The 13,822-nt window shown below is 33.7% G+C and overlaps 1 protein-coding gene across 2 annotated transcripts in view; it reads left to right on the top strand.

Annotated features, from left to right (window-relative positions):
• Positions 1-13,822, top strand: part of PREX2 (phosphatidylinositol-3,4,5-trisphosphate dependent Rac exchange factor 2) — a 273,273-nt gene that overhangs the window by 120,441 nt on the left and 139,010 nt on the right. For both annotated transcript variants that reach the window (XM_076005243.1, XM_012739905.3), the window contains 7 exons: positions 1,910-2,013; positions 2,761-2,810; positions 5,121-5,196; positions 9,324-9,396; positions 10,828-10,970; positions 11,129-11,221; positions 12,999-13,147. In XM_076005243.1, the coding sequence (XP_075861358.1) occupies positions 1,910-2,013; positions 2,761-2,810; positions 5,121-5,196; positions 9,324-9,396; positions 10,828-10,970; positions 11,129-11,221; positions 12,999-13,147 (688 nt within the window). The remainder of the gene's footprint in view (positions 1-1,909; positions 2,014-2,760; positions 2,811-5,120; positions 5,197-9,323; positions 9,397-10,827; positions 10,971-11,128; positions 11,222-12,998; positions 13,148-13,822) is intronic.

Here is a 13,822-nt window from a genome sequence, read left to right as displayed (position 1 = left end):
ATCTTTCCATTTATTTGTGTCTTCTTCAATTTCTTTCATCAGTGTTTTATAATTTTCAATGTACAGATCTTTTACCTCCTTGGATAGATTTTTTTACTAAATATTGTATTTGATTTTGTGATGCTATTATAGATGAGATCATTTTCTTCATTTTCTTTTAAGACAGTGTCTCCCTCTGTAGCCCTGGGTAGAGTGCAGTGACATCATCATCATCATAAATTACTGCAACCTTAAACTCCTGGGCTCAAGCAATCCTCCTGCCTCAGCCTCCTGAGTAGCTGGAACTACAGGTGCATGCCACCATACCTGGCTAATTTTTTCTGTTTTTGGTAGAGATAGAGTCTCGTTCTTGCTCAGGCTGATCTTGAATTAATTTATTTTTTGAATAGTTTGTTGTTAGCTTATAGGAACACTGCTAGTTTTTGTATACTGACTTTGTGTCCTGCAACTTTATTGAATTCATTTATTAGTAGTCCTAACAGTTTTTTGGTGGAGTTTTTAGCTTTTTCTATATATAAAATGAAACCATCTGCAAACAGAGACAATTATACTTTCAAGTTGGATGCTTTCTATTTCTTTTTCCCGCCTAACTGCTCTGGCTGTGACTTCCAGTACTATGTTGAATAGAAGTGGAGAGAGCAGGCCTTGTCTTATTCCTAGTCATAGAGAAAAAGCTTTCTGCTTTTCACTGTTGAGTATGATGTTAGCTGTGGGCTTGTCGTATATTGTTGTTATTATATTGAGATATATTCCTTCTATACTACATCTGTTGAGAGTTTTTATTATGAAAGAATGTTGAAATTTGTCAAATAGTTTTTCTGCATCTATTGAAGTCAATATGTGATTTTTATCCCTCATTCTGTTAATGTGGTACATCATATGTAGTAATTTTCATGTGTTGAACTCTCCTTGCATCACAGGGATAAATCCCACCTGATCAAAGTGTATGATCCTTTTACTGTGCTGTTGAATTTGATTTGATAACACTTTGCAGAGGATTTTGGCATCTATGTTCATCAGGAATATTGTTCTGTAATTTACTTTTCTATAGTATCTATATTTGCCCTTGTAAAATTAGTTTGAAAGTATTTTCTTCTTTTCAGTTTTTTAGAAGAGCTTGAGAAGGATTAGCATTAATTCTTTAAATGTTTGGTAGAATTCACCAGTGAAGCCCTCAGGTCCTGAGAATAAGAGTCTTTATGAATATGAAACTCTTATCTTGAGGATGGTAATAAAGAATGACCACTCTCATTTTCCACTGAGAGAAAAAAAATCTTAAGCTATGAGTAAGAAAAGCATTTCTCAGTGTAAGAACTGTTAAAATTTTGGAATCAGTTAGATATTGAATTTATTTAATCTACTCTGGCTGGAGGCCTAAACACAGGGTAAGTGGTCAAGATTGGTGTATGTGTGGTCTTGGCCTGATCACAGTGAGATAAAACAGATAAATGCTAAAATTCACTTCTGGGGCTGAAAATCAAATCACAACTTACTAATTTGAGTATCTTTTCTTTGAAGGACACTTTTTGTTCAGCTTTGTGGCATTGTGAAGAAATAGAAAAAACAAACTAATATTTATATAAATACAAATATACAAACTATATATTTATGCATGTACATATATTAGATGCATATATATTATGCTAGCTGAATGTTGCTAACCTCAACTTAGTTCTAAAAGCATTATATGGAAATTGTAAATGTATTAAATAATAATATGTTATCATGATTCATGTTAAGATATTCATATTAAAATACTAGATAAGCATTGCTGTGTTAGAAAAGCAAAAGCTTTCTGTAAAATTAACAGCTTCAGTATTTGGGAATATGTATTTAATACATTTATTTCTTTTTCATATGTTACTTTTTAGATTGTCATTATTTTAATATATTATTCCTATGTTCTTAGTTACTGACAAACATCAATTCAAACCAGAGCAAATGTTATATAGATTTCGGTATGATGATGGAACATTTTATCCAAGAAATGAGATGCAGGATGTGATTTCAAAGGTAAAGACCTCTGTCACAACCTCTTCAATAGCAGAATTCATATTGTCATTCTTCAGAAAAATAAAAAGCAGATTAGAGACTTAAGAAGATTTTCCTAGTATAGAAAACTCTTAAATTATACATGAAAGCAAAGCTCTTTATTTCTTGTTGGAATTTTAATATTCTATGGTTAGATTATTTTTTTTCATTCTCTTATTTAGTCCTAAATGAAAGTAGTACTATTGTGTCACTCAGACGTTTATATCCATTGAAAACTGTTTTACATATAGCGACATGTGGTCATGATACTTGACTACATAAGAAATACAAATATATAATAATAAGAAATAATAATAATAAAAATAATAATAAGAAGAAAGCCAGTGTAATACTGGCTTTCTTTGTACACTTGAAAAGATTTATATTGACGTATGATGAACAAGTGTAGATGTATTACTATATAGGTTTATTTTCTGTTTATGTTTCAAAATTTTATATTAAAAATAATTTATAAAAACTTTTGTATATTTATATGTCAGATGTATCTGAAATTCATAGCAATTCATAGAAATTCATAGCACAATTTAATCCTATTCTTTAATGATTTAACTCATTTTAATGATATAACATTTGAATAATTTTTAAATTTGTTGAGGTTGTGTAATGATTCTAGAATATTGACAGTTAATTCATTTGTTATTTCAAAATCTCATTGATATGTCTCTTGTGTGATCTTACTTACTTTTGACGTATCTTTATTTTATATAGGGTGTAAGATTATATTGTCGTCTTCATAGTTTGTTTACTCCAGTGATAAGGTGAGTCTGGTTTCTAAGTTCTGGGATATTTAAATGGAAATATTTTTATTGTGTATTAGGTAAATATTATTCAGCTAGAACTTACTGGCTTATTTTTTTTGCTCCCAAAAGCAAAAATTTTACTTTAAAATATTATTTTAAGTAATAATTTATTACAAAAATCCCTAAATTTTCCAAAGATTGTAATTATAGTATCTTCTACTTTTTTATTTTGATTTCTAAAGTTGTTTTGCCACTAATTCATGGTCAGTTATAGACTTGATAATGAAATAATCCACATTCAGTTAATATTTAATAAATAAAAATTGACTGGGAGAGGATTTGGAAATATTGTTTACTCTAAATATTTATCATTGTGATTACTTGTATATTAATTTTTAAATTAAATTGTGTAACCAAATAGTGGCTATGCATTTTATTTAATGGTATTTCCTCCTAATAGTTTTTTTCCCAAAGAAACAACTTTGTACTTGAAAATTAAGAATTATTTTGAAATTAATAAATATAATTTTATAATTTTAGTCTCTATCATGTTTTCCCTTATGAAAAGATATACCTTTTTTGTTAAAAAAAAGAAGAATCAGGATTATATTTCAATTTATCTCTTTAGAAAGACAATGGAAAACTTTGAGGTTTGTATTATGAATACTAATAGATCTTTAGGAAATTATTGTACTTTTGTAATGTGCACTGATACATATTAACTGATAGAATGTTAAACTAATTTCAAATGGCCAGAAATTATTCAGAGTTTCTTGTCTAAATCATATTTTTAGAACAAAAATGCATATACCACTTTAAATAAAGATACCTTTTAATCTTGCCTATAAAATCCAAATGTTTAGTGTGTCCAGTGTTTCTATTTTTCATTCTGGTTTGGTAATTCCAAGAAAACACACAGCTTAAAAAAGGATTCCAGATGTTGCTAAGTGTATTGGAATGCCCATTTATACTGCAGAGAAAACACTGCTTACAAGTCCTGGAGGAGAAAATATAATAGTATATTACCCATGACCCCTGAAAGTGTGCTGTCTACTTTCATAAGCAGACTTCTAAAAGTAGGTAGATGTAGAAAACAGTATTTATTTACTCAGCCATATTCCTGCCACAGATACCCTGCAAATATTTTGGATAATTTAAAGCTAAATACATAATAGCAACTGGGTACTTCAATTTTTTCTCTGCTAAACTAATAGAAAATAATAATGGTTTAATTCTGCATGTCACTTGTGTATACATAGGTTTCGTATGTGCAAAATGTGTTATGAAAATATATTTTAGCCATATCAGATTTTCTTAAATCAGGAAAGTTCTATCTGTAAGAGCTGATAAGAAGGAATTGTTCTTTGGCTGAAAAAGACAATTGTTTATGAGTTGTCAAGGGAAAATTTAAGGGGAAAAAAACCATAAAACAGATGGAATGTACGATAGTCATGCTTTTAATAGTGTGACCTCAGCTTACAAAAAGAAAAATTCCTTAGCATGAAGAACCTCAGATCCACATGTGATCTATAACAGACTATGCATTTTCTTCTCATTGATGCTACAGAAACCAAGTTGAAATGAGTGATGAGGTGTCAGAAACATGGAAATAGATTTAAAAGAAAAAATAATGGCTGTTGATCAGTGCTAACCTAGTTTATTTATTATTGAAATCTCAGAAATTTCAGCCATCTCTCAGGGAGCTTTTTTTATGGAAGTTGGTAAAATAATGTAAATAGTAATATTAATTGTAAATTACGGACAGGCTAAAGGACAGTGAATATTGTTAGTAACTATTAGGCACTTCAAGTTTTTTGCAGTTTTAATTTTTTGACATTTTAAAAAGACTCTCATTTTTTCATTCCCATTTGATCCAAGCCTGCAAAATTTAATTGTGGAATTTAAGTCTTGTTTATATTAATTTGCCTATGGTAAAGTTGGTTTTGTTATACATTATGTCATTTCACTTAAAGTCACAGTTTCCAAGAACTTATCTACGACGTTAAGTGCGGACTTACTGTATGTATATCTAGCTAAATTATTACCAGATAATATAGTGATAATAATCTATTTGGATATAAGAAAATGTGAAAGAACAGATGTCTTGTGTTGCTATCATTGTAGGTCTCTTCCCTTTGCATGGCCTGATGAAGGTTTTTTCAGGTGTTATACATGCTTTGTAAACGTCTCTTATTTGCGCGGAATTTGGTCAATTGATTCAGATTACAATGGTAAACTTTTCTGTTGCACACTGATGCTAAATGAAAATATTTCCTGTACTTACTCGTCCCTTTGCTTGATGTTTTTGTTTTTGTTTCGTCTTTACAGAGATAAAGATTACCATTTAAGGACTTACAAATCTGTGGTCATGGCCAACAAACTGATAGACTGGCTAATTGCACAGGTAAATTACACTAACAGAAGTCAGGCGCTGAGTTTCATTCACTGCTACTGTAAACTTTGAGCATGTGAATTAGGTACTTTTTAAAAATTATTATCTGCCTGCCAATGAGGCAAAGTGAAGTAAACTTGATAAAGTTCAAATAGTATGAAGCAGTATTAGCATTTGAACCTAGATAATCTGACTTCAGAGTTCTCAAATTTAGCTTCGATGCTATTTTGTCTTTCAAAAGGAAGATGTTCCTATTTTAAAAATACGGATGAGATCTATCAGAAATCACTAAGCTCATTTGAATATCCCTGAAGAATAGCTATGCTCAAATACTAAAGTTTTTGCATGTTTTTTCACTAGTTTATTTTTTAAAAGTCCGTGTTTATTAGTCCTACCAGGTTATTATAATTTCTTTGTGCTTTTTTTTCCCTGTTAGAAAATAATTGTGCTTGAGCTTTAATATCTGCACAGATTTGAAATAGGAAAGTACAGAATTTATTGTTATTGTTATCATCCTGCTTCTCAGGATTTGGACACTTGCAGCTGGAACTGAAAAAATGTTATTTGCTTATAAGTGAAACAAATGCGGGTATCTAGTCCATCATAACAGATATTCAAACATAAATTTATTTAAATGTTTTTTCATACTTGTATCAACTAATAAATGATCCAAATGTTTTTCACTGATTAAAGATTAAGAAAACTGATCTAATTTAACTTACTGTTTTGAGGAAAGGGATATCTCTGGTTGAAATGAAAGTCATTATGTTTGAGTATTTGAGTCAGTTTCATAAGCAGTTTTACTTTTTTGTTCATAAAGGAAGTGGCTTGCTTTCTTTGTTACAAGTAGATAACATTTGATAATTCATCATAAAATGTTTATTTTTGTTTAATTTATTAATATTTAATCCATATTTGGTTTATCTGTGCACATATATTTTGATATTTTTATGTTTAATATTAATTTCTAGACTGTTCAAGGAACACCTACTTTTGCATTTGATAGCATTTAAATTTGTATAGCATATAGACGTTAAGATTTTAGATGAAACCAAATAAGTACCTTGAGCTGAAACACTAACTCATGCTTTTAGTGACTTTCCTAGTGTCAGAGCCTTTTATAACACCGTGGTCAATGTGTGTCATCGGAATCAGTTCTGTATTCAGTATCAGAGTTGGAATTTCACATAGAAATTATATTGTTATAGAATTCATATGAACTTGTGTTGATGATGTGAGAAAACTGAAAAAAAATTCATTTGAAGCAAAAGCTGGTGCTTAATAAACATTTAAAGTTCTAACTCTGGAAGTCAGTTATCAGTTTTTATTTTTGGCACTTTTACTTTCCAAGGGTGAGCATTAGAAGAAGAGAATAAGTTGCTCAAAAAACTAGGCCAGGTTGCAGTTATTTTTTTTCTTCAGTTTTTCTTAGTGGTCTGCTATGACAAGGTAGAGGTAGAAATCACGCTGCACTGGGACTCAGGCAACCTGGTATCTGATGCCAGCACTGCCAGTAACTAACTAGCTATGTACCCTTGGATGAGTCACTCGATCTCTCTGGATTTTGGTTTTCACAACTGTTTGTTGCTGACTGGAATAGCTGCATGTGCCATCTCTTCTCTGTCACTGAAGCTTTATGATTCTGATATTGCAAAACAGCCAAATTTAAGTATCAGATGTAATCAACTCTGATTGCTTGGCTTCACATTAGGATCCCATGGACTGCCTTGGAAAAGGGCAGACGTAGTAACGGAAGGGTAAGAGAACAAGTTAAAGTTCTTAATAGGAAGAAGAGATTTTTTAAAAAAGTAAGGATCTCTTTCCACCAAGACTCTCAAACGATGATACTTGATTTCCAGTATTGACCAGGACACTGAATTGATTTGGAAAGTTTTAGGGGACACGGTAAGGAACTGGCTCCAGGATGATTGGGGTATATTCTAGATCCTATAATTTTTCTCTTACTCTGCAATATATCATGTGATGTCATCTTGGTAAACATGACTATTGTTTTCTTCTGAATGCATTTTTCACTCACCGATGTACAGCTTCTAGTATAATAGTTTATAATAACTTATTTGACAAAGTTAACTCTTTATTTGACAAGTGCATTAATGTACTTTCAAAACATCACTTAAATCATGTGAATTGTGACTTGTCTATGGATCACTCATATTTTATATTTAAATAATGCCTTGCTCTTCATACTCCAGCAGTTTTATCATGCTTTTTTATTGTTAATGCTCACCGGATCTGTATGGCACAAGTAGGATGTTTAAAAGGCATAGGGATGATGATGACAAAACATTTTTACATCATTATGTTCAGTATAATATTAGTCTGGCCAGTATATCATTTGAAAAATTAATCAAATAAAGCAATCAGAGGTCAGTGTTTATTAAATAAGACTTTATTGTAAGGTTAACATTTGAACAAGTGTTTTGAGGATTAAAATAAAACAAGCAAACAAAACAGGAAGCAGTCATGGTTTCTGACTTCAAGGGATATTGATCAATTGGGCTAATTTTTATATACCCTCAAGATTCTGCCTCAGGATCATCTCTCCCAAGAGGGATTACCAGGTCCTCTGTGCTGGACTCAGGGTTGTCTTCTGTGGTCCCAGTTCCCTGTGTTATATCTCCCTGATTGGGAATATTGACTAAATTGGATAATGGTACTTTCAATATACCACCTTTTAAGTGACTAAATCCTACATTATATTTCAATTACTTGAGGGCAGGGAAGTGTTTTCTGTTTGAGTGTTTTAATATTTTATCTCTATCACTTGGCACAATATATAGAAAAAAATACTTGTCTTTTGAATGGATGCATAAATATTACAGAATGGCTCTAGTTTTGAAGAAGGCCAGGTGCACAGTCTGAGTTGCAGATTGTAAATGCTTTAGAAGTTAACAGGGGAATTAGTGAGGGTTGGAGTTGTCACAGCATGTGGTGGGACTTCTCTAGATCCTTTCTGGATGGACAGGTAGAATTTAAATGGGTGGAGGGTAAAGAGAAGGGCAAGGTAGGTATGAACAATGACATGAGTGAAAGCAAGTTTGAAAATGAGCACAGAAAGTACAGAGGCCAGGTGGAGCAAAAAGTGTAATTATTGAGCTTTGGAGAGTGAAGCTGGAGAGGTAGAATAAAACCAAGGTATGGGAAGTCTTGAAAGTGCAACAGAGAATTATGATATGTTAGGCTGTTAAAGGAACAGTCTGTTTAAAACATGGAATTTCTGTGCAAGAAAGTTTAATTCTATAACAGCACATGTTAGAGAGAGTCCAGAAAAAATTATAGTAATTTGGAAGAGAGATGAAGAAATACCAAGTTAGGGTGTTGACAATAGAAATGGAATAGAAGCCGGAGAGAAGAGAGAAGAGATTTGAGTACCCAAGTGCTATAAGACAGGACTAGAAAAAAATAAGCTTCTTAAACTGTCAAAATACAACTCTAAAGTTATATATACACACACATAAATACATAAATGTTCATACACATGGATCCATACTTATAGGAATAAAATAGATGTTTTCTAAATAAAGACCAAAATAAAGGTAGTTTTGGATTATTTTGTTGGTTTCAGCTCATTTTACATGGTCTGATTATGTTTTCAGCAAGATGCTAGCTCAGCCGATTTACCCTAAAGGTATTATAAGTCATCGGAGATTAATAGGTTTCTTTAGGAGCCTTTAAAGGACAAGGCCATTTTGGTGGAAAAGAAGAGTTAGTGGCCAAGATCATACACAATGATTTCTTTTTACCTTTATTTAGTGTGTTGTCAATTTATAAGATATTTCCCTGTTGCGTGATTGGGATACAAGATCTAAGAAATAACACAAAGGCATCATTTATAGCAGCAATACGTTTTTGTTACTTATGTATTTTTGTGTTTATTAAAATATGTTTTTGCTCAAGAGATATTAAATCTTTGTTTTTTATTTAATATCCAAAGAAAATATTTTTCTAATTAATTGAATGTTTTTAACAATTAGATGCGTCTTGTCGTATAAAGCAATGCATGCTGTAAAATATGAAAGTCTTTGTCAGAATGTAGTGCTAGGAATGTCACATGCAGCAGAAATGCAGCAAAGCTTTTGGTTGCCGATTAACTCACCCAGCGCTTTTTTGGCTAACAGGGGGATTGCCGCACCAGAGAGGAGGCAATGATATTTGGCACCGGACTCTGTGACAATGGATTTATGCACCATGGTAGGGATATTTTACCCTGGAAGCTTACAGATGTATTTCATTGTTTTGGTTCTTCGTAGGACATTGGACCAGTTAGTGCTCCAGTGAGGTCATTTAGAGATGAACCATCAAGACTATCTGGGTCTTGCCATGAGTTCATTTGGGACTGCTTATATCATTAACTCAACCTAAAAGATATTATCATCTCTATTGTCAGCTATGGCTTCTGTTGCTTTTTAATTTGTGGTTCATAATTTCATTTGTTTATGTTGCCAGCCAGTCTTCCATCCAAAGATCAATACATCCGTCTGTCTAGTCAACAGTTATTTGTTGGAACTCTGTAAAAACAATGAAATAAAATAGTTGGCCTTTTTGATTGCTTACTATATGCTCAGTTATTTATATTTATCACTTCATTTTACACAACGTTATGAAGGAGATTTAATCGCCCCCATTTTACAGATGAGGAAACTGAAGTTCAGAGGGTTTAAGTCACTTTCTCAATACCTACCCAGAATCGGTTCCAGACCTGGAATTTCAACTCAGGCCTGTCTCATCACAAAGCCTAACTGTTTCCACTGCACCCTGGGACCACTGTCTTCCCTTAAGTTGGCGACTCAATGAATCAATCTGTCCCAACAAGTACACTTGAAGGTGCTAAGGACAGATAAATAAGAAATAGAGAAGATTTCTCTTTTGAAGTATTTTGACAGCTGTCAGGATCTCACGGAATACAAATTCTTCCTATCAGTATTTGGCCTTATTTTTCAAAAAGACTAGCAAAACATAAACCTTGTGCATGCCAGGAATCTTAGGGGCTTTGGGGAAAAGTATTAACATTCAGATAAAGGGGAAAAACAGACCTTTCCTGAATTGAGGTTATTTGAGAATATTGCTTTGAAAAGAACTAGGAATTCGTGGGAACTAAAATCACATTTCACCCAGAGGGCATATTTCTGGTTCGAAGTGTTGGAACAAAAGTGACCACAATGGGAATTGCTCACACACAGAAAGGCAACACATAACCCGTCTGAATTTTCCCATAATTGTGCAGGATATTAAAAACATGCTTAAAATGTTTACTACAAGTTGAAAACACCATAGGCTTATATGTTTTGGGTTATGTGCATTTTTGGAAACATTATAATCTTTTATTTTATTAAATTTGAATATTAATCTGGAAAGTGATAGGCTTGGTTAAGTACAAAAAGTTTAGCATTGAAAAAATACTATTTATTTAAAAAATTCAAAATCCTTTGGGTAATAGTAATTTAAAGAAAACATTGGCTTGAATTGTAGAAAGAAAATCCCAGGGATACTTGTGAATGTCACTTTTCCTGGGAATATAAAAAGTCATGGGGCCAGGTATTAATTTACCAAATGTCCGTAGTATGGAAAATGAGTTTGACTTTTGGATTAATTGAAACAATTTTAATCTCTCTGCTTCTGTAGTCCTTGAAAAAAGTGAATTCAAAGATGAACCTCTACTTTTCCGTTTTTTTTCGGATGAGGAAATGGAAGGATCAAATATGAAACATCGACTTATGAAACATGATTTAAAGGTTGTAGAAAATCTTATAGCCAAATCATTATTGGTAAGTTTATTAACGTGACAGATAAGTTTTCTTCGTGATTAGGCATTAGTAGAAGATTGGGCAAACATGTTTGATGGCTATGCGTATTACTTCATGCTGTTTGATTTGTAACTTTTTCATGGTTGCATTACCAATATTGTTAATATTTTGCATTTCAGATTAAATCTAATGAAGGCAGCTATGGCTTTGGGCTAGAAGACAAAAATAAAGTTCCAATAATAAAGTTGGTAGAAAAGGGGTCTAATGCAGAGGTAATGTAAATTAGCATTTTTATTTAACTTTTTTGACAAATGACATACAAGTATAAAAATTCTGAACAAATTGAAATCAGCCTTTAAAGGTAATCAGCCTTGAAATTATCTTTATTGAAGATAATGTTTCTGGATAATCTACTCGGAGGCCCTGCCAATTGCCCTTGGGATTTGTTGCAGCTGAGCCCAGGTCGGGGCAATAAAGGGTAATTGGAGCAGTGGGATGGTGGTGTTCTAGATCTACAGCTCTGAACTCCTTGCCCCCCAGGAGGCCGAGCGGCTCATTCTTTGTCCCTGGAGCTTCTCTAAATCGCAGATTCCCACCTGGAACCCTGTGGGGCAGCATCGGGTAGGATTGCTTTGTGCATGTCACATGGTTCTTCCTTTCAGTCAAGGCGTGCACCTTCTATATTCCTATCACCTTTGACTGTCTTTTATATGGATATAACGCCCATCAGTGCAGCACATGCTTTGATTTATTTTCTCATTGGATTAATGCTGGTTGGCATTCTCTCACTTCACCAGCCTTTTAAATAAAGGAATTGCCTCATCATGCAACGCACTCCTTCATCCAGAAATATTTATTTAGTATCAACCACATGCTAGGCAGTGTTCTGGACTCTGGGAATACAGCAATGAACAAAACAGACAAAATGGAGCCTGCTTTCCAGTGCTGCATCCCAAGTACAGCACCTTGCTGCCTGGCTTGTGGGATACTTAATCCTCAAGCAAACTTCTCAATATTTACATCTTTAATAACGAATGTGAGCACTAATTAAGCATGGCATTTAACTGGGAATCTGTTTAAAGTTAGTAGCAAACTGTTACCCATCATGTATCTGCTGATGCCTAAGGTGTCTGTCTGTTACCAAAACACAGATGTCTACAAGACAAAAGCCCGTATGTATAGCACACTAATTTCAAACAAAATAACTCTGGTCAACTCATACTCTGTTAGTGGACCTGGCCAACAAATGACTAGTTTTTAGTAATTGTGTATGAGAAGGAAATGTCTCTCCTAGGCGTTTTCAGAGCGTGTTCTTAGGGTACAGCTTCATCTGACTATGCCACTGATGAATCACACTCTCCCAGGTTTTCAGCATTTAGCTGGCAACCTAAGCAACAGGTAGGCAGCAGAACTGCTTTAAACAGTTTATAGGCAGCAGAACTGCTTTAAAAGAGTGCCCCAGTGGCATGGAGGCATAATGTCTTCCTCGTCTTCCTTTTGGCATCTTACATTATTGACTCCTCTGAGCTAGTCGGAGCTCTCTTTTTGGATCCCAGGCACCCCCCTCCCCCAACACACTGGAGACACTCCTGCTGTGTCAGGCTAGAGAAGCATAATTTGGGTATCATCAATGTATGTACAGAGGTTGAAACTGAGTTAATTTGATATAGATGGAAAACACAGAAAAAAAAATTAACCTGGAAACAGAAAAACACAGAAAAAAAATTGACTATAATTAAAGGGATGAAACAAGAAAAAGAACTTTGAAATACAGTAGAAGAAAACGGTTACAGCAGGAATACAATGTTAAGTCAAGGAGGCATGCGGAATTTCAGTAAAGCTATGTGATCGGATTTAAAACTAGGCCAAAGAGAATGGTAACTGCGTTATCTCATCCACGGCTGTTTTATGAGTTTGTATAAAAACAGTGCAGATGTGTTGACATGTCAAAATCTATAAGCTCCAAAAACTTTTCAGATCCTAATTTTCTGAAAAACTAGATTCCTTATTAGAATATTATTTGAATTATTTTTGTAATCTCTCTCTTAGATGGCTGGCATGGAAGTTGGGAAAAAGATTTTTGCTATTAATGGTGACCTGGTTTTTATGAGACCTTTTAATGAAGTGGATTGCTTCCTGAAATCATGCTTAAACAGCAGAAAACCTCTAAGAGTCCTTGTGAGCACAAAGCCAAGGGAGTAAGTTGCATGATTTATGTGGGGTTTTAAAAAAATTATACGTAGACGAGTAAAATAGACAAGTTAACTAAGTGGTTAGAATTGAGCATCTTGTTGCTTGGAACAGTTGTTCTTCACCAGCACCACTAATATTCGTCTTTAGATGATGGGGGAAAACCATATGGCTTATGATGATAGAGTGCTTGTTAATCGGATCAGATCGTTTCAGTAGAAATAATGCTTTTTCTTTGCTGCTTAAATTTTCCTGATCTATTTGGGTTGAGTTTGACTGTGAGTGAAGAAAACTAGTTGAACACTTGAAAATACAGAACTGCATTCTCCACACTCAACTACAAGAATTTCTGGCGCTATTACCGTGTTTCCACGAAAATAAGGCAGGGTCTTATATTTATTTTTCCTCAAGAAGACACCCTAGGGCTTATTTTCAGGGGATGTGTTATTTTTTTTAAGTATGGTACAACAATCTACATTTACCCAAGCACTGGATCCAGTCTACACAGTGGAGCAGACATGACCTCTCTGGGCTCAGGAGGAGCCTGCTTGCTCAAGCTTTTCCCCTATCCCCTGGTGGTTGTGGGGGGTGAGAGAGTGCTGAGTAAAATGGCAGCCACAGCTTTCCTTCTTTCCCCTGGGGACACACAATGCCTAAAGCTGAGCGTCCTGCTCCTCACTTCA

Source organism: Microcebus murinus, chromosome 7 (assembly GCF_040939455.1).
Source record: "Microcebus murinus isolate Inina chromosome 7, M.murinus_Inina_mat1.0, whole genome shotgun sequence".
Lineage (NCBI taxonomy): Eukaryota > Metazoa > Chordata > Mammalia > Primates > Cheirogaleidae > Microcebus > Microcebus murinus.
This window is presented reverse-complemented; position numbering and strand designations above follow the sequence as displayed.